Source organism: Oncorhynchus nerka, linkage group LG13 (assembly GCF_034236695.1).
Source record: "Oncorhynchus nerka isolate Pitt River linkage group LG13, Oner_Uvic_2.0, whole genome shotgun sequence".
NCBI lineage: Eukaryota > Metazoa > Chordata > Actinopteri > Salmoniformes > Salmonidae > Oncorhynchus > Oncorhynchus nerka.
In genome coordinates, this window is record NC_088408.1 from 25,463,397 (window position 1) to 25,484,172 (window position 20,776).

General features: G+C 44.4%; 1 protein-coding gene across 1 annotated transcript in view; it reads right to left on the reverse strand.

Annotated features, from left to right (window-relative positions):
- Nucleotides 1–20,776, reverse strand: part of LOC115121689 (actin-binding protein WASF1-like) — a 146,921-nt gene that overhangs the window by 57,954 nt on the left and 68,191 nt on the right. The window contains 2 exon segments of the mRNA XM_065026288.1: nt 18,022–18,156; nt 18,345–18,501. Coding sequence (XP_064882360.1) covers nt 18,022–18,156; nt 18,345–18,477 — 268 coding nt within the window. The 5' untranslated portion in view covers nt 18,478–18,501.

A 20,776-nucleotide genomic window follows, 5' to 3' on the forward strand; every position in this document is an offset into this window, starting at 1 on the left:
GTGGTAGTAGTGGTAGTGATGATGGTAGTTGTAGTAGTAATATGGGTAGTTATGGTAATTATAGCAGTTTAGTGGTGGTGGTAGTAGTGGTAGTGATGATGGTAGTTGTAGTAGTAATATGGGTAGTAATGGTAATTATAGCAGTTTAGTGGTGGTGGTAGTAGTGGTAGTGATGATGGTAGTTGTAGTAGTAATATGGGTAGTTATGGTAATTATAGCAGTTTAGTGGTGGTGGTAGTAGTGGTAGTGATGATGGTAGTTGTAGTAGTAATATGGGTAGTAATGGTAATTATAGCAGTTTAGTGGTGGTGGTAGTAGTAGTAGTGATGATGGTAGTTGTAGCAGTAATGATGATGGTAGTTGTAGTAGTAATATGGGTAGTAATGGTAATGATAGCAGTTTAGTGGTGGTGGTAGTAGTGGTAGTGATGATGGTAGTTGTAGTAGTAGTAGTGGTGGTGATGATGGTAGTTGTAGCAGTAATGATGATGGTAGTTGTAGTAGTAGTAGTGGTGGTGATGATGGTAGTTGTAGTAGTAGTAGTGGTGGTGATGATGGTAGTTGTAGTGGTGGTGATGATGGTAGTTGTAGTAGTAATATGGGTAGTAATGGTAATGATAGCAGTTTAGTGGTGGTGGTAGTAGTGGTGGTAGTGATGATGGTAGTTGTAGCAGTAATGATGATGGTAGTTGTAGTGGTGGTGATGATGGTAGTTGTAGTGGTAATGATGATGGTAGTTGTAGTAGTAATATGGGTAGTTATGGTAATTATAGCAGTTTAGTGGTGGTGGTAGTAGTGGTAATGATGATGGTAGTTGTAGTGGTGGTGATGATGGTAGTTGTAGCAGTAATGATGATGGTAGTTGTAGTAGTAATATGGGTAGTTATGGTAATTATAGCAGTTTAGTGGTGGTGGTAGTAGTGGTAGTGATGATGGTAGTTGTAGTAGTAATATGGGTAGTTATGGTAATTATAGCAGTTTAGTGGTGGTGGTAGTAGTGGTAGTGATGATGGTAGTTGTAGTAGTAATATGGGTAGTAATGGTAATTATAGCAGTTTAGTGGTGGTGGTAGTAGTGGTAGTGATGATGGTAGTTGTAGTAGTAATATGGGTAGTTATGGTAATTATAGCAGTTTAGTGGTGGTGGTAGTAGTGGTAGTGATGATGGTAGTTGTAGTAGTAATATGGGTAGTAATGGTAATTATAGCAGTTTAGTGGTGGTGGTAGTAGTAGTAGTGATGATGGTAGTTGTAGCAGTAATGATGATGGTAGTTGTAGTAGTAATATGGGTAGTAATGGTAATGATAGCAGTTTAGTGGTGGTGGTAGTAGTGGTAGTGATGATGGTAGTTGTAGTAGTAGTAGTGGTGGTGATGATGGTAGTTGTAGCAGTAATGATGATGGTAGTTGTAGTAGTAGTAGTGGTGGTGATGATGGTAGTTGTAGTAGTAGTAGTGGTGGTGATGATGGTAGTTGTAGTGGTGGTGATGATGGTAGTTGTAGTAGTAATATGGGTAGTAATGGTAATGATAGCAGTTTAGTGGTGGTGGTAGTAGTGGTGGTAGTGATGATGGTAGTTGTAGCAGTAATGATGATGGTAGTTGTAGTGGTGGTGATGATGGTAGTTGTAGTGGTAATGATGATGGTAGTTGTAGTAGTAATATGGGTAGTTATGGTAATTATAGCAGTTTAGTGGTGGTGGTAGTAGTGGTAATGATGATGGTAGTTGTAGTGGTGGTGATGATGGTAGTTGTAGCAGTAATGATGATGGTAGTTGTAGTAGTAATATGGGTAGTTATGGTAATTATAGCAGTTTAGTGGTGGTGGTAGTAGTGGTAGTGATGATGGTAGTTGTAGTAGTAATATGGGTAGTTATGGTAATTATAGCAGTTTAGTGGTGGTGGTAGTAGTGGTAGTGATGATGGTAGTTGTAGTACTGATATAATGGTGAAGATGACTGTTATTTAGATATAAGTTAGTTATAGTTTCATTTTCCCATATTTATATTTTTATATTTATTACATTTCTACTATTGACTGTTACCATTTTATTGTTATTATTTTTGTATTTAATTTTGTATTATTATTTACTACCATTTTATATTGTTATTTGTTATCGTTTATAATTTTATTACAATGTATATTGTATACATTGTTGCTTTGGCAATAATGACACAATGTTTTTCATGCCAATAAAGCAGCTTAATTTGAATTTGAGAGAGAGAGAGAGAGCTATATTAAAACTGTAGGTTATTTCCCTGACATCTGGAATCAAGGACTCATAACCCCAATCTTTAAGAACGGAGACAAATTTGACCCTAACAATTACAGAGGCATTTGTGTGAACAGCAACCTGGGGAAGGTTTTCTGTAGTATTATACATGGAAGAGTTCTAAACTTCCTTAATAAGCACAATGTCTTGAGTAAAAGCCAAATTGGATTTATACCAAAACATCGCACAACTGATCATATTTACACCCTACACACCCTGATAGATAAACATGTCCACTAAAATAATACCAAAATATACGCTTTATCGACTTCCAAAAAGCATTTGATTCTATTTGGCATACAGGACTGCTCTACAAAGTTATTGAAAGTGGTGTAGGGGGTAAAACATCTGACATAATAAAATCAATGTATACTGGCAATAAGTGCAGCATTAAAATTGGTAAGATAAGAACAGAATTCTTTAACCAGGGGCGGGGCCTTCGTCAGGATTGCAATCCGAGCCCTGCACTCTTCAATATTTACATTAACAAATTGGCCACTATTCTCGAAAAATCCTCAACCCCTGGTGTTAGTCTCCACAATTCAGAAGTTAAATGCCTACTCTTCGCATATGACCTATGCCTGCTGTCACCCACAGCACATGGCCTACAGCAGAGCCTGGACCTGCTAGAGCAGTACTGCCAGACCTGGGCCCTGGCAGTAAACCCCAAAAAGACTAAAATAATGATTTTCCAGAGAAGATCCAGATCTCAGGGAATTAGACCAAAGTTCTCAATTGGTACAAACTATATAGAGTACTGTACACACTACAATTACTTAGGTTTAAAAATAAGCTCAACTGGACACCTTAATGAGGCAGTGAATGAGCTGAGAGAGAAAGCACGCAGGGCATTCTACGCCATTAAAAAGCTAATTAAAATTGAAATACCTATTAAAATTTGGCTAAAACTAATTGAATATGTCATTGAACTAATTGCACTTTATGGCAGCGAGGTGTGGGGTCCACTTGCAAAACAATATTTCATCAAATGGGACAAACACCCCATTGAAACCCTGCATGCAGAGTTCTGTAAAACAATGCATGCAGGGCAGAATTAGGCCAATATCCACTAATAATAAAAACTCAAAAAAGAGCAATTAAGTTTTGGAAACATCTCAAATACAGTGACCCCCTCTCATATCATTATTAAGCCCTGCAATGCCAAGAGCAGAGCAAAGAAAATAGTCCCCTCATCCAGATGGTCCTGGGGCTGAGTTCACAAACCTGTTCTACTAACACACTGAAGCTTCAGTCCCCCCATCCACCTGGTCCTGGGGCTGAGTTCACAAACCTGTTCGACTAACACACTGAAGCCTCAGTCCCCCCATCCAGCTGGTCCTGGGGCTGAGTTCACAAACCTGTTCTACTAACACACTGAAGCTTCAGTCCCCCCATCCACCTGGTCCTGGGGCTGAGTTCACAAACCTGTTCTACTAACACACTGAAGCTTCAGTCCCCCCATTCAGCTGGTCCTGGGGCTGAGTTCACAAACCTGTTCTACTTACACACTGAAGCCTCAGTCCCCCCATCCACCTGGTCCTGGGGCTGAGTTCACAAACCTGTTCTACTAACGCACTGAAGCCTCAGTCCCCCCATCCACCTGGTCCTGGGGCTGAGTTCACAAACATGTTCTACTAACGCACTGAAGCCTCAGTCCCCCCATCCACCTGGTCCTGGGGCTGAGTTCACAAACCTGTTCTACTAACGCACTGAAGCCTCAGGACCAGAACATCCAATCAATCAGGATAAACCAAATTACAACACAGTCAAAACAAAACTATATTGCTTATTGGGAAACACAAACACAAAGCAAAATGCAGTGCTATATGGCCCTAAATCGACAGTATACCGTGGCTAAATATTTGACCATGGTTACTGATCAAAACCTTAGAAAAACAAAGTGTGTGAGAGAGAGAGAGAGAGAGAGAGAGAGAGAGAGAGAGAGAGAGAGAGAGGGTGATTGTAAGGTAAAGAAAAGAAGGAGAGTGGCATTGTGGTCCTCACAGGGATATAACAGGACCATTAGGTTGTCTGGTCAGGCTGATAGCAGGACCATTAGGTTGTCTGGTCAGGCTGATAACAGGACCATTAGGTTGTCTGGTCAGGCTGATAGCAGGGCCATTAGGTTGTCTGGTCAGGCTGATAGCAGGATCATTAGGTTGTCTGGTCAGGCTGATAGCAGGACCATTAGGTTGTCTGGTCAGGCTGATAGCAGGACCATTAGGTTGTCTGGTCAGGCTGATAGCAGGGCCATTAGGTTGTCTGGTCAGGCTGATAGCAGGGCCATTAGGTTGTCTGGTCAGGCTGATAGCAGGGCCATTAGGTTGTCTGGTCAGGCTGATAGCAGGGCCATTAGGTTGTCTGGTCAGGCTGATAGCAGGGCCATTAAGGTTGTCTGGTCAAGCTGATAGCAGGACCATTAGGTTGTCTGGTCAGACTGATAGCAGGGCCATTAAGGTTGTCTGGTCAGGCTGATAGCAGGGCCATTAAGGTTGTCTGGTCAGGCTGATAGCAGGGCCATTAGGTTGTCTGGTCAGGCTGATAGCAGGGCCATTAAGGTTGTCTGGTCAGGCTGATAGCAGGACCATTAGGTTGTCTGGTCAGGCTGATAGCAGGGCCATTAAGGTTGTCTGGTCAGGCTGATAGCAGGGCCATTAGGTTGTCTGGTCAGACTGATAGCAGGACCATTAGGTTGTGTGGTCAGGCTGATAGCAGGGCCATTAGGTTGTCTGGTCAGGCTGATAGCAGGGCCATTAGGTTGTCTGGTCAGGCTGATAGCAGGGCCATTAGGATGTCTGGTCAGGCTGATAGCAGGGCCATTAAGGTTGTCTGGTCAGGCTGATAGCAGGACCATTAGGTTGTCTGGTCAGGCTGATAGCAGGGCCATTAGGTTGTCTGGTCAGGCTGATAGCAGGGCCATTAGGTTGTCTGGTCAGGCTGATAGCAGGACCATTAGGTTGTCTGGTCAGGCTGATAGCAGGGCCATTAAGGTTGTCTGGTCAGGCTGATAGCAGGGCCATTAGGTTGTCTGGTCGGGCTGATAGCAGGGCCATTAGGGTGTCTGGTCAGGCTGATAGCAGGGCCATTAGGGTGTCTGGTCGGGCTAATAGCAGGGCCATTAAGGTTGTCTGGTCAGGCTGATAGCAGGGTCATTAGGTTGTCTGGTCAGGCTGATAGCAGGGCCATTAAGGTTGTCTGGTCAGGCTGATAGCAGGACCATTAGGTTGTCTGGTCAGGCTGATAGCAGGGCCATTAGGTTGTCTGGGCAGGCTGATAGCAGGGCCATTAGGTTGTCTGGTCAGATGGAGGGAGAGGGGAGAACAATTAGGTGGAGGAGGACAGCAAAAGAGATATGGATTATGAGGAGGGGAGCGAGGGAGGAAGGCAGAGAGGACAGAAATAAGGCCTTAAGGGCAGTCTGAAGGACGACCTTATAAGGTGTAGGCTGTCAGTGTCGTGTGTGTGTAATCCTGTAAAGATGCTTATGCACCTGGCTAGAACACATTTCCCCTCCACTCCCGCCCCAGCAGTGATGCTGCTGCATACATCCCAGCAGTATCCTTTCTCTCCCTTCTCTACACCTGACCTAGTTATACCCTTCATCCTGCCTCTCTTTACATAGCTTACCTACATACAACCACTCTACCTTACTCCAATCTGAATGCACACACACACAACTAACCCTAACACACACATTCACAACACAGTCACACACCAGGGTTTCAGTTAGGAAAATGTGTGGCAGACATTTGACCGGAAGCATTTTAATTTACAGGACATTTGACCGGAAGCATTTTAATTTACAGGATATTTGAGAACTTTCCCGGACCTTTATGCATTAGGGCGTCCACCCATGTTGTTCAGAATGACACTGGGCGTCCACCCATGTTGTTCAGAATGACAGAAATCACATTTAGATTATGGTCATTCATATTAACAGAACATGCTAGTCAAGGATGCAACGATGTGCTGTCCTTTTTAGCAAATTCTGATGTGCACTTCGACCACGTTAGAATAACTGTCCACATGTACTTTTCCTCAGCCAACAAGATGAGTAACGAACAGCAAAATCACTAGCCTGTCAATCCACTATAGTAGAGAAGTTTAGTCTACCTATTCTATTGGTCAGCTTGTCGAGAAAGAAATAGCCTATTCCAAACAGACTCTGGGACAATTGTGGGACGATAGATCCCAATTTCATACAACCAGTAGGCCTAGGATACATGAAATAAACTTTTAAAAGCCATTAGTCTGATGCTACAGATCAGAACGTTCAGCTTAAAATGTTGATAAACTGTTATTTATTCACATTATAAACACAGCAATGCACACAAGGCAGTAGGCTACGTGTGAATGTTCTTTCCATGATGCAATTAGCGGGACAACACTGTTGTCAAAACGGCATCACACATGCAGTTTCATGTTGCATGCAGTTTCACATGCGGCTTCATGTGACAGAGAACTAAATATCTGCTAGAACTGTAAAAAGAGGGAGCTCTGAACATGTAACAACTAGCATGGGTTGATAATATGACTAGGATTGTGCCTTTGGCTACTGGACAATGAAAGAAAGTTGATATAAAATAATTGCCTCCATGGACATTTTGGCTATTTTGAAGCAAGGTAAGACATGCCTCATAATATGTATTAAAACATTCAGGTTTAAAACAATTAAATATATGTTTTCAAAAAGCATACTGCCTCCAGCTCACTGCAAAGCGGTGTGTGACACTGATGAACCCTGCCTTCAGTTGCCTATGCATTTGCTTTTTGAGATGCGGTAGCAGCAGCTCTCGCGCTGTCTGACAGACTATCTGTGTGCTGTACGCACGTGATAAATAAGATACACTACATGACCAAAAGTCATGACCAAAAGCTCTCTCATCCATTTATATGCAGATGATACAGTATACTCAGCTGGCCCCTCCCCGGATTGTGTGTTAAATGCTCTACAACACATCTTTCTTAGTGTCCAACAAGCTTTCTTTACCCTTAACCTTGTTCTGAACACCTCCAAAACAAAGATAATGTGGTTTGGTAAGAAGAATTCCCCTCTACCTCTGTGGGTTTAGAGCTTGAGGTAGTCACCTCATACAAGTACTTGGGAGTATGGCTAGACGGTACACTGTCCTTCTCTCAGCACATATCAAAGCTGCAGGCTGAAGTTAAATCTAGACTTGGTTTCTTCTGTCGTAATCACTCCTCTTTCACCCCAGCTGCCAGACTAACCCTGATTCAGATGACCATTTTACCCATGCTAGATTACGTCATTTATAGATTGGCAGGTAAGGGTTCTCTCGAGCGGCTAGATGTTCTTCACCATCCGGCCATCAGATTTTCCACCAATGCTCCTTATAGGACACATCACTGCACTCTATACTCGTCTGTCAACTGGTCATCTCTATATACCTGTTGCAAGACCTACTGGTTGATACTTATTTATAAAACCCTCTTAGGCCTCACTCCCCCCTATCTGAGATACCTACTGCAGCCCTCATCCTCCACATACAACACCAGTTCAACCAGTCACATTCTGTTAAAGGTCCCCAAAGCGCACACATCCCTGGGTCGCTCCTCTTTTCAGTTTGCTGCAGCTATCGACTAGAATGAGCTGCAACAAACACTCAAACTGGACAGTTTTATCTCAATCTCTTCATTCAAAGACTCAATCATGGACACTCTTACTGACAGTTGTGGCTGATATGTGTGATGTATTGTTGTCTCTACCTTCTTGCCCTTTGTGCTGTCTACTGTGCCCAATAATGTTTGTACCATGTTTTATGCTGCTACCATGTTGTCTTGCTACCATGTTGTCATGTTGTATTGATACCATTCTGTGTTTTCATGTGTTGCTGCCTTGCTTTGTTCTTGTCTTAAGTCTCTCTTTATGTAGTGTTGTGTTGTCTCTCTTGTTGTGATGTGTGTTGTGTCCTATATTTATATTGTATTTATTTATTTAAATCCAAGCCTCCGTCCCCGCAGGAGGCCTTTTGCAATTTGGTAGGCCGCCATTGTAAATAAGAATTTGTTCTTAACTAACTTGCCTAGTTAAATAAAGATTACTTTTAAAAAAATGGCCTTACTGAAGAGCTCAATGAATTTCAACGTGGCACCGTCATAGGATGCCACCTTTCCATCAAGTCAGTTTGTCACATTTCTGCCCTGCTAAAGCTGCCCCGGTCAACTGTAAGTTCAGTTATTGTGAAGTGTAAACATCTAGGAGCAACAACGGCTCAGCCGCGAAGTGGTAGGCCACACAAGCTCACAGAACAGGACTGCTGAGTGCTGAAGTGCGTAGCGCATTAAAATGGTCTGTCCTCGGTTACAACACTCACTACCGTGCAACCTCAAGAACTGTTCATCGGGAACTTCATGAAAAGGGTTTCCATGGCCTAGCAGCCGCACACAAGCCTAAGATCACCATGCCCAATGCCAGGTATCGGCTGGATTGGTGTAAAGCTCGCTGCCATTGGACTCTAGAGCAGTGAAGTGATGAATCCGACGGACAAATCTGGGTTTGGCAGATGACAGGAGAGCACTGCCTGCCGAATGCATACTGCCAACTGTCAAGTTTGGTGGAGGTGGAATAATGGTCTGGGGTTGTTTTTCATGGTTTGGACTAGGCTCTTTAGTTCCAGTGAAGGGAAATCTTAACGCTACAGCATACAATGACATTGTAGACAATTTTGTGCTTCCAAATTTGTGGCAAAAGTTGGGCGAAAACCCTTTCCTGTTTCAGCATGACAATGACCCTGTGCACAAAGCAAGGTCCATACAGAAATGTTTTGTCAAGAATGGTGTTGAAGAACTTGACTGGTCTGCCCACAGCCCTGATCTCAACCCCATCGAATACCTTTGTGATGAATTGGGAGGCCGACTGTGAGCCAGGCCTAACCGCCCAACGTCAGTGCCAGACCTCCCTAATGCTCTTGTGGCTGAATGGAAGCAAGTCCCCACAGCAATTTTTTAAAATTATTTTGTACTTTTTTTATTTAACCTATATTTAACTAGGCAAGTCAGTTAAGAACAAATTCTTATTTACAATGACGGTCTACACCGGCCAAACCCAGACAACGCTGGGCCAACTGTGCGCCACCCTATGAGAGGGCGCACAGTCGGTTGTCATACAGCTTGGAATCGAACCAGGGTGTCTGTAGTGACGCCTCAAGCACCGAGATGCAGTGCCTTAGACTGCTGCGTCACTCGGCAGCCCCTACTGCCAGTGTTTGTCTATGGAGATTGCATGGCTGTGTGCTTGATCTTATACACCTGTCAGCCAGAACTATGGCTGAAAGAGTTTGAAGGGCTTTCTACATACTTTTGTATATATAGTGTACATAGTGAATATACTTCACACACGCACCAATTTAATTCCACTAAATTATGCAAATGTACCTATAGACCAATTAGCATGACCAGTCAAATGTATTTACATCGACTGGTATTTCCATCAATGAATGGGCTAAAAAGCATTATTTCGCAATGGGATTTTTTCTTTCTCCTGGACAACTGGCTATTTTTACACACACACACAAACACACAGCTAACCCTAACACACACACACCCTTCCTAACCTTGTGTTGATGTAAATCCTCAATGGTTCTATTCCTTTGAGACCCCTCTATCTTCTACGTCCCCTCCTCCTCTCAGTGACCTCTCTCTATCTCCCCCCCCAGCCGTGGCGCCGCCTTCACTCATTCCCTCTCATCCCCCTCTCCTTCTCTCACTCCACAGACTCCTCTCTGTCTCTCTCACTGACAACACACCCACACAGACCACTACCCAGAATGACTGCGGTGGAGAGGTTGTGTGTGTGTGTAGTGGGGGATGAAACATACCTCTTACAGGAAGCAAGTCTTTAGCCACTCCTATAACCGTCTTTTTTATTCAATTGTTTTTATTAGGATCCCCATTAGGCGACGCCAATGCCAGCAGCTAGTCTTAGAGGATCCTAGTAAATCTAATTACATCAAATCCTATAACCGTCCATCTCTGTCACCTCTCTTCTGCTCTTTTTACTACTTCTCCATTTACCACCACTTCTACTTCTCTCTCCATTTCCCCATTTCATTGCTGTATCATCACAGTAAATCCTGCTTTTCTGTGATAATTATATTGTATTTTAATGATTATTGTGTGGAGTCTAACAGCAAATACTGCAACTCTCTGCAGCTGGAGAACTAACCTGCAAACAGTTGGGCCATTTTAACCTCTGCTCAGACAGTCTGACTGGAGTCTGAAGTACAAAGTCCTAACACTCCACTACTTCTACTGTAGTGCCCAGTATTCTGCAGGATAGCCATCTCTCTACCCCCCCTCACCTACAGGACAGAGCAGAGGAGCTAGAACACAGAAGTCAGGCTTATATTACAAGGTGAGATAATGCCATGCTACTCGCCCTTTCAATGAATGTGTGTATGTGTGTATGTGTGTATGTGTGTGTGTGTGTTGGTTGGTTCTTCTATCCTTGTAGGGACCTAAAATCCCCAAAGGTCCACAGTAAAACAAGGACAATCATCCCTCGTGGGGACATTTACCACGTCCACATGAGGACAAAGGCTATTTTAAGCTTAGGATTTAGGGTTAGTGGTTAGGAGTTAGGTTTAGGTTTAGTCTAAGGGGTTAGTGGTTAGGAGTTATGTTTAGGGTTAGTCTAAGGGGTTAGTGGTTAGGAGTTATGTTTAGGGTTAGTCTAAGGGGTTAGTGGTTAGGAGTTAGGTTTAGGGTTAGTGTACGGGGTTAGTGGTTAGGAGTTAGGTTTAGGGTTAGGAGTTATGTTTAGGGTTAGTGTAAGGGGTTAGTGGTTAGGAGTTAGGTTTAGGGTTAGTGTAAGGGGTTAGTGGTTAGGAGTTATGTTTAGGGTTAGTGGTTAGGAGTTATGTTTAGGGTTAGTGTAAGGGGTTAGTGGTTAGGAGTTATGTTTAGGGTTAGTGTAAGGGGTTAGTGGTTAGGAGTTATGTTTAGAGTTAGTGTAAGGGGTTAGTGGTTAGGAGTTAGGTTTAGGGTTAGTGTAAGGGGTTAGTGGTTAGGAGTTATGTTTAGGGTTAGTGTAAGGGGTTAGTGGTTAGGAGTTAGGTTTAGGGTTAGTGTAAGGGGTTAGTGGTTAGGAGTTATGTTTAGGGTTAGTGGTTAAGGGGTTAGTGGTTAGAGTTAGGTTTAGGGTTAGTGTACGGGGTTAGTGGTTAGGAGTTAGGTTTAGGGTTAGTGTAAGGGGTTAGTGGTTAGGAGTTAGGTTTAGGTTAGTGTAAGGGGTTAGTGGTTAGGAGTTAGGTTTAGGGTTAGTGTACGGGGTTAGTGGTTAGGAGTTAGGTTTAGTCTAAGGGGTTAGTGGTTAGGAGTTAGGTTTAGGGTTAGTGTACGGGGTTAGTGGTTAGGAGTTAGGTTTAGGGTTAGTGTAAGGGGTTAGTGGTTAGGAGTTAGGTTTAGGGTTAGTGTACGGGGTTAGTGGTTAGGAGTTAGGTTTAGTCTAAGGGGTTAGTGGTTAGGAGTTAGGTTTAGGGTTAGTGGTTGTTACGGGGTTAGTGGTTAGGAGTTAGGTTTAGGGTTAGTGTAAGGGGTTAGTGGTTAGGAGTTAGGTTTAGTCTAAGGGGTTAGTGGTTAGGAGTTAGGTTTAGGGTTAGTGTAAGGGGTTAGTGGTTAGGAGTTAGGTTTAGGGTTAGTGTACGGGGTTAGTGGTTAGGAGTTAGGTTTAGGGTTACGGGTTACAGAAAGTGTTAGGTTTGGGCAAAATAGGATTTTATTTTAGGTCCCCACAAGGATTAATGTCAATTAATTTTATGTCCCCATGAGGATAGACAAAAATAATGTGTGTGTGTGTGTGTGTGTGTGAAAGAGAGATATTAATTGTAGTGTTATTGTTCTCATTCTCATTATTTGTTGTAAAACTATTAAAATTATCATTATTATTTCCTTATTACTAACAGTCTAGTATATTCCTGTATATTCTATTGTATTGTATAACAGTCTAGTATATTCCTGTATACTATATTGTATTGTATAACAGTCTAGTATATTCCTGTATACTATATTGTATTGTATAACAGTCTAGTATATTCCTGTATACTATATTGTATTGTATAACAGTCTAGTATATTCCTGTATACTATATTGTATTGTATAACAGTCTAGTATATTCCTGTATATTCTATTGTATTGTATAACAGTCTAGTATATTCCTGTATATTCTATTGTATAACAGTCTAGTATATTCTATTGTATTGTATAACAGTCTAGTATATTCTATTGTATTGTATAACTGTCTAGTATATTCCTGTATATTCTATTGTATTGTATAACAGTCTCGTATATTCCTGTATATTCTATTGAATTTGTTAACAGTCTAGTATATTCTATTGTATTGTATAACTGTCTAGTATATTTCTGTATATTCTATTGTATTGTATAACAGTCTCGTATATTCCTGTATATTCTATTGTATTGTATAACAGTCTCGTATATTCCTGTATATTCTATTGTATTGTATAACAGTCTCGTATATTCCTGTATATTCTATTGTATAACAGTCTCGTATATTCCTGTATATTCTATTGTATTGTATAACAGTCTCGTATATTCCTGTATATTCTATTGTATAACAGTCTCGTATATTCCTGTATATTCTATTGTATTGTATAACAGTCTCGTATATTCCTGTATATTCTATTGTATAACAGTCTCGTATATTCCTGTATATTCTATTGTATTGTATAACAGTCTCGTATATTCCTGTATATTCTATTGTATTGTATAACAGTCTCGTATATTCCTGTATATTCTATTGTATTGTATAACAGTCTCGTATATTCCTGTATATTCTATTGTATTGTATAACAGTCTCGTATATTCCTGTATATTCTATTGTATTGTATAACAGTCTGTATATTCTATTGTATAATATTTCTGTATATTCTATTGTATTGTATAACAGTCTCGTATATTCCTGTATATTCTATTGTATTGTATAACAGTCTCGTATATTTCTGTATATTCTATTGTATTGTATAACAGTCTCGTATATTCCTGTATATTCTATTGTATTGTATAACAGTCTCGTATATTTCTGTATATTCTATTGTATTGTATAACAGTCTAGTATATTCCTGTATTGGACCATCATTGTTATGTTACTTTGACAATGGAAGTGTTTCACTTTTCATGTCAATAAAGTAGATTAAATTGACATTTGAATTTGAAAGAGGAAGTGTGTGTGTTGGTTCAGCCTGTAACCCATGGAGGAGGTGTATGACAGGGTGAATCCTTACCAGTCCCAGACAGTGTGGAGTCACAGCATGGGGGGAGTGTATGACAGGGTGAATCCTTACCAGTCCCAGACAGTGTGGAGTCCCAGCATGGAGGGAGTGTATGACAGGGTGAATCCTTACCAGTCCCAGACAGTGTGGAGTCCCAGCATGGAGGGAGTGTATGACAGGGTGAATCCTTACCAGTCCCAGACAGTGTGGAGTCCCAGCATGGGGGAGTGTATGACAGGGTGAATCCTTACCAGTCCCAGACAGTGTGGAGTCACAGCATGGAGGGAGTGTATGACAGGGTGAATCCTTACCAGTCCCAGACAGTGTGGAGTCCCAGCATGGGGGGAGTGTATGACAGGGTGAATCCTTACCAGTCCCAGACAGTGTGGAGTCCCAGCATGGAGGGAGTGTATGACAGGGTGAATCCTTACCAGTCCCAGACAGTGTGGAGTCCCAGCATGGAGGGAGTGTATGACAGGGTGAATCCTTACCAGTCCCAGACAGTGTGGAGTCACAGCATGGAGGGAGTGTATGACAGGGTGAATCCTTACCAGTCCAGACAGAGCAGTGTATGACAGGGTGAGTCCCAGCATGGAGGGAGTGTATGACAGGGTGAATCCTTACCAGTCCCAGACAGTGTGGAGAGCAGTGTATGACAGGGTGAATCCTTACCAGTCCCAGACAGTGTGGACAGCATGGAGGGAGTACCAGTCCCAGACATGACATGGGTGAATCCTTACCAGTCCCAGACAGTGTGGAGTCCCAGCATGGGGAGGTATGACAGGGTGAATCCTTACCAGTCCCAGACAGTGTGGAGTCACAGCAGGGTGAATGGACAGTGTGGAGTCACAGCATGTATGACAGGGTGAATCCTTACCAGTCCCAGACAGTGTGGAGTCCCAGCATGGAGGGAGTGTATGACAGGGTGAATCCTTACCAGTCCCAGACAGTGTGGAGTCCCAGCATGGGGGAGTGTGACAGGGTGACAGGGTGAGTCTCAGCATGGAGGGAGTGTATGACAGGGTACCAGTCCCAGACAGTGTGGAGTCCCAGCATGGAGGGAGTGTATGACAGGGTGAATCCTTACCAGTCCCAGACAGTGTGGAGTCACAGCATGAAGGGAGTGTAGGGTGAATCCTTACCAGTCCCAGACAGTGTGGAGTCAAAGCATCAGGGAGTGTATGACAGGGTGAATCCTTACCAGTCCCAGACAGTGTGGAGTCACAGCATGGAGGGAGTGTATGACAGGGTGAATCCTTACCAGTCCCAGACAGTGTGGAGTCACAGCATGGAGGGAGTGTATGACAGGGTGAATCCTTACCAGTCCCAAACAGTGTGGAGTCCCAGCATGGAGGGAGTGTATGACAGGGTGAATCCTTACCAGTCCCAGACAGTGTGGAGTCCCAGCATGGAGGGAGTGTATGACAGGGTGAATCCTTACCAGTCCCAGACAGTGTGGAGTCACAGCATGGAGGGAGTGTATGACAGGGTGAATCCTTACCAGTCCCAGACAGTGTGGAGTCACAGCATGGAGGGAGTGTATGACAGGGTGAATCCTTACCAGTCCCAGACAGTGTGGAGTCACAGCATGGAGGGAGTGTAATGACAGGGTGAATCCTTACCAGTCCCAGACAGTGTGGAGTCACAGCATGGAGGGAGTGTATGACAGGGTGAATCCTTACCAGTCCCAGACAGTGTGGAGTCCCAGCATGGAGGGAGTGTAATGACAGGGTGAATCCTTACCAGTCCCAGACAGTGTGGAGTCACAGCATGGAGGGAGTGTAATGACAGGGTGAATCCTTACCAGTCCCAGACAGTGTGGAGTCCCAGCATGGAGGGAGTGTAATGACAGGGTGAATCCTTACCAGTCCCAGACAGTGTGGAGTCACAGCATGGAGGGAGTGTATGACAGGGTGAATCCCTCTAAAGCAGACTGGATTATTAGATCACCCCCAGCATTACATTAGCACAAATATATGGAGGAGGAGAGGGAAGAGGGGGAGAGGAAAGAGAAGGATGAAGATGAGGGGAAAGTAGAAGTGGAGGAGGAGGAGAATGTGTGGAAGGTTTTAGGGGATCTAGGTAGGTCACTAATACAGCTATAGCTAAAGTGAATACAAGAACAACTGCAAGAAGGCAACACCTCCACACACAGCACTGATTCATGGCATGCTTAAATATTTAAGTTAAGGGACCTTTAAGTCATGCTCGGGAATTTTGGCGGCTACTAAGTATTAATTAAACCTCCCGCTTTGGGCTGGGTGTGTCAATGTGTAGTTCATACATGCATTATCTATGAGTCTAAACACTGTCTAGCTTGAAAGCATCAGTTTTTCTGGAAGCTGTGCGGTGCCATTTCCCTTACATTTTCACCCACGTGGACCAGCCCCCTTGCAATTCGAGTTCTAGCTAATGAGCTTCAGCCCCTCGACATTTGAGTGACAGCTAGCAAGATGCACACACAGCAGAGCGAGAGAGAGGGCAATGATGTGGTGCAAATATGTGACGTAGTACCCAATTTTCGGGGACCATTTTTGGCTCGTGAGTGTTGCTTTCTGAACTCCTGTCTAAAAAGTATACAAAGGCACCAGAGAATCTCTTTAAGTATTGATCTGTTAACAAATAAACATTATTGTCTCTTACCTCTAAGTTGCAATCTCTACTACACCCCCCTCCCTCATTGCATGGGTAACGGTCTATTGTGCTAACAGGCTACCCCCCCCCCTCCCCCGACACACACACACACACACACACACACACACACACACACAGATCTTCCATACAAACTCAGAGTTTTACAGCTTTATTATCTAAGACACAGTACAGAGGACAGTCCAGTGTACTTCATCTATAGACCTCTATAGACCTCCAATCCAAGCTAGAAACACCCCGTTGGCCCATGGGAAATCGATGCCTCAGAAGAGTGGTATTAGCTTACTACTACACTCCTTCTCTCTCTCTCTGTCCCTCTCTCTCTCGCGTTCTCTGTCCCTCTTCCTCACTCAATTCAATTCAATTCAAGGGCTTTATTGGCATGGGAAACGTGTTAACATTGCCAAAGCAAGTGAGGTAGACAACATACAAAGTGAACTCTCTCTCTGTCCCTCTCTCTCACGTTCTCTGTCCCTCTCTCTCACGTTCTCTGTCCCTCTCTCTCACGTTCTCTGTCCCTCTCTCTCACGTTCTCTGTCCCTCTTCCTCACTCTCTCTCTGTCCCTCTCTCTCACGTTCTCTGTCCCTCTCTCTCACGTTCTCTGTCCCTCTTCCTCACTCTCTCTCTGTCCCTCTCTCTCACGTTCTCTGTCCCTCTCTCTCACGTTCTCTGTCCCTCTTCCTCACTCTCTCTCTGTCCCTCTCTCTCACGTTCTCTGTCCCTCTCTCTCGCGTTCTCTGTCCCTCTTCCTCACTCTCTCTCTGTCCCTCTCTCTCACGTTCTCTGTCCCTCTCTCTCACGTTCTCTGTCCCTCTCTCTCACGTTCTCTGTCCCTCTCTCTCTCACGTTCTCTGTCCCTCTCTCTCACGTTCTCTGTCCCTCTCTCTCACGTTCTCTGTCCCTCTCTCTCTCACGTTCTCTGTCCCTCTTCCTCTCTCTCTCTCTCTGTCCCTCTTCCTCGCTCTCTCTCTCTCTCTCTCACATTCTCTGTCCCTCTTCCTCACTCTCTCTCTCATCCACTCTCTTTGTATCCCTTTATCTCTCTCCCTCTCTCTAGAACCTGTTTTACCTGACATCCCTACCCAGGCCCCCCGACGGACATTTACATTTACATTTAAGTCATTTAGCAGACGCTCTTATCCAGAGCGACAGACAGACAGACGGACAGACAGACAGACAGACAGACAGACAGACAGACAGACAGACAGACAGACAGACAGACAGACAGACAGACAGACAGACAGACAGACAGACAGACAGACAGGCATTATCCCTCTCCTTTTTATTATGCCACTATAACATAGCACATATACCTGGATATCTGGTTTCCCCACAAAGCCAGGCCATTGTGTGGGGCAGGGCTAAGTGAAACAGTGGAGGCTGGTAAGAATGCCTATAATGGGGGCTTATTGCGCCTGCCGAGGAGGGCAGCGCAGCGGAACGGAGGGTTGGTTAGTACAGTGTGGACTGTGGAGCTGCTGGGATGAAAAATGACACTGTCTCACTGCGGCCTGTTCATCTAATAAGGTCATTAAGACTGGAAGGGGCTGGCAATGGTTCACACACACGCACACACACACACACACACACACACACACACACACACACACACACACACACACACACACACACACAAAGAGAGGACTGGAAGGAATTAATTTACCCTGATGAGGAAGAATCAATGGTGGATGTGTAAAGAAAGGTGTGTCAACATGTAAGGACTACTGTGTGTGTGTGTGTGTGTGTGTGTGTGTGTGTGTGTGTGTGTGTGTGTGTGTGTGTGTGTGTGTGTGTGTGTGTGTGTGTGTGTGTGCGTGTGTGTGCGTGTGCGTGTGTGTGCACGGTACTCACGCTCCTCCTCTTTAGGATCTAGCTGTGTGACGCTGATCGAGAGGCGGTCCACGCGCTCCTGTAGGGAGTTGACCCGGAAGGAGAAGGAGTGGGCCTCGTTGAATAGCTCCCCAAACAGGTCCTCTGCATACTTACCTGTTACAACACACACACACTTATTACACACACTTAAATATAATAGAGTAATAGAGTCAGGCATAATGAAACCTGCTTATCAGCAGAGAGGAAAGAGAGAGGTAGCATGATTACCTAACAGAAACATGTGTGGGCGTGTGTGTGTGTGTTGTTTAGCTATGTATGTGTGCACAGTGTGTGTGACTCACTGAGGCTGCTGAGCTGTCGTATGACGTTAGCTAGGGACACATTGGTCACACACTCCAGCTCATTCTTAATGGCCCGTGGCAGCACTGTGTGGCACAGGTGCCTGGGCTCGATACTCCTCTTCACCAACGGCATCCTGGGAGAGCACGGCTACCACACCTGGAGAAAGGAGGGAGGGAGAGAGGGGGGGGTTGAGTTATAACATCCTGAATACCTCATCTACCTCTACTACACCTAAAGACATACAGAGACAGAGAGAGAGAGAGAGAGACTGTGAGCAATAGGAGAGCAGAGGTCACAATCAGATGAGCTCCTGCATTTTTTTATAGATTTAGAGTTAGATAAACGTGGATTTGTTTTTGTCAGGAACATATACAGGATGCTACCCTCTGCAACTTCAAATAAAAACTCAAAACCTACAACCTGATTTTGGACGGAATTACGGAATCATCTGGAAGGTTTACAACTACAAAGGATTATTATTCCATACAGCAAATTCTCTGGAAAAGAACAGAAACCTGAAAACACCATCCAACCTGGAACTGAATGAGTAATGTTTAGTCTGAAACTACATTTTAAGTCCAAAAGCCAAGAAGAAAAATACACTACATTACTTTATAAGGACTGAATTCTAACATAATTCTGCCAAGATTGATACAGCTTCAATTACCACTGACATGTCAAGTGAGAGGTGTCAAAGCCCTTTAGCCCAACAATGGCAGGAGAGTCAAACAGTCTACTCCAACCAAATAGAGAGGCCTTAGAAGCTGCCTCCCGCTGTTAAAATACAGTACCCTGTGTATGTAAAGAATGATAAGGCAAGAAAAGATTACAAAATGAAGCTCCTTATGGAAAATCAAGAGACACGTTTTGCTGACAATTACAAAAATGGGAACATCAGCAACCTTATCTTCCACACTAACCATCCCCTGGCATGGCACAGTGCTATATTAGCACACTACCCCTTTGTTAAGAGAGGGGGAGGGGGGGTTAACGAGGGGTGGAAACTCAGGATACTTGACAACGAGGACTCTGACTCTGAGCTAATATAAATCTCTATAAGTCTGGAACATAATGGTATAGGGTAACCCCAAACAGTTTCAGCTGGACTTTCACCTAATTAAAGAATTAGCCCAGCAGGAGAAGCTCTCCCTTGAGAAAGATACCCCAACCCCGGGCGGGTCAGACCAGACCTCTTCATTATATAACCCCACAGACGAGCCACCCCCAGCGGAGAGTCAACCTTCCAGCACAGAGTACTACCCTCTCATTGAAATCAAGAATAAATTCACCCAGCTGGAGGTAAGGCAGGTGGAGCTGGAACAGCAGGTGATTACACTCCAGTCAGCACAGACCCAGACAACAGTCCAGCACAACAACACCCCCTTAACCGGACCCGGAGTGCTGGAGGTGGAGAGAGACATATCTACACTCTGGACTGTGGTGAGACAAATACAACAGGAGAAAGAGCAGGAGAAGAACAGAGCACTAGAGGAGAGGATCAGACTGCTGGAGGAGAGGTTGAGGGGGATGGCGTGTGACAGAGAACAACCCACTAGAGAGGTGGCCACCCCCACAGAGAAGCCAGCAGAACAGCCCACCTCAGCACCCGACAAAAGTCTCGACACCATAGCAGAACAGTCCACACCAGAACTTACCATAGTGTCGACATCACAGCAGAACAGACAAATGAAGAACCCCAAGCCCAGCGGCTCTCACCCCACCCTGTCAGCCACCCTGATAGCCCTTCTGACAACCTCCCCACACCCACTGAGGACATACACAAGACACAGATTGTACTCCTTATGGACTCAAATAGGAAATATATATAAAAAAAAATATTCTTCTCCCAAACACAGTGTGTCTAAACTCTGGTCTCCAAACACCCAGCGCGCCCTAGACCTTCTGTCTGAGGACCAACTAGGTTCACCTAGCCACATAATAATACACACATTCACAAACTACCTGAGAGCACAGCAGGAAAGGGTGGCCACAGCACTGAAGGGAGTGATTGATTAAGCTTCTTCTACTTTCCCCAAAGCACAAGTGGTTATCTCCACCCTGCTGCCACGAAAAGACTTCCACCCTGCCACAATACAGCGGGTAAACGCAAGTATATCCTGTGACTGTGCCTCAAAACCAAATGTTTTCCTGGCCCACCACTCCACCCTGGACTTGAACAGCCTCTATGACCAGGTCCACCTCTACAAGGCAACAGTGCCCACCTTTGCCCGAACTCTAAAGAGCATCACTCTCAAACGCAGCCCAAACACTTCACACAGGAGGAACAGATCAATAGACACCCCACCCAGACCAGCGAGACACCCTCCCAGACCTGCGGGACCCCCCCCCCCCCTCTCAACATGGAAGTCACACATACGCCCAGGTAGGGAGCGGGCAAACAGGCCCAACCCCCACACTTACACTAGCCCAA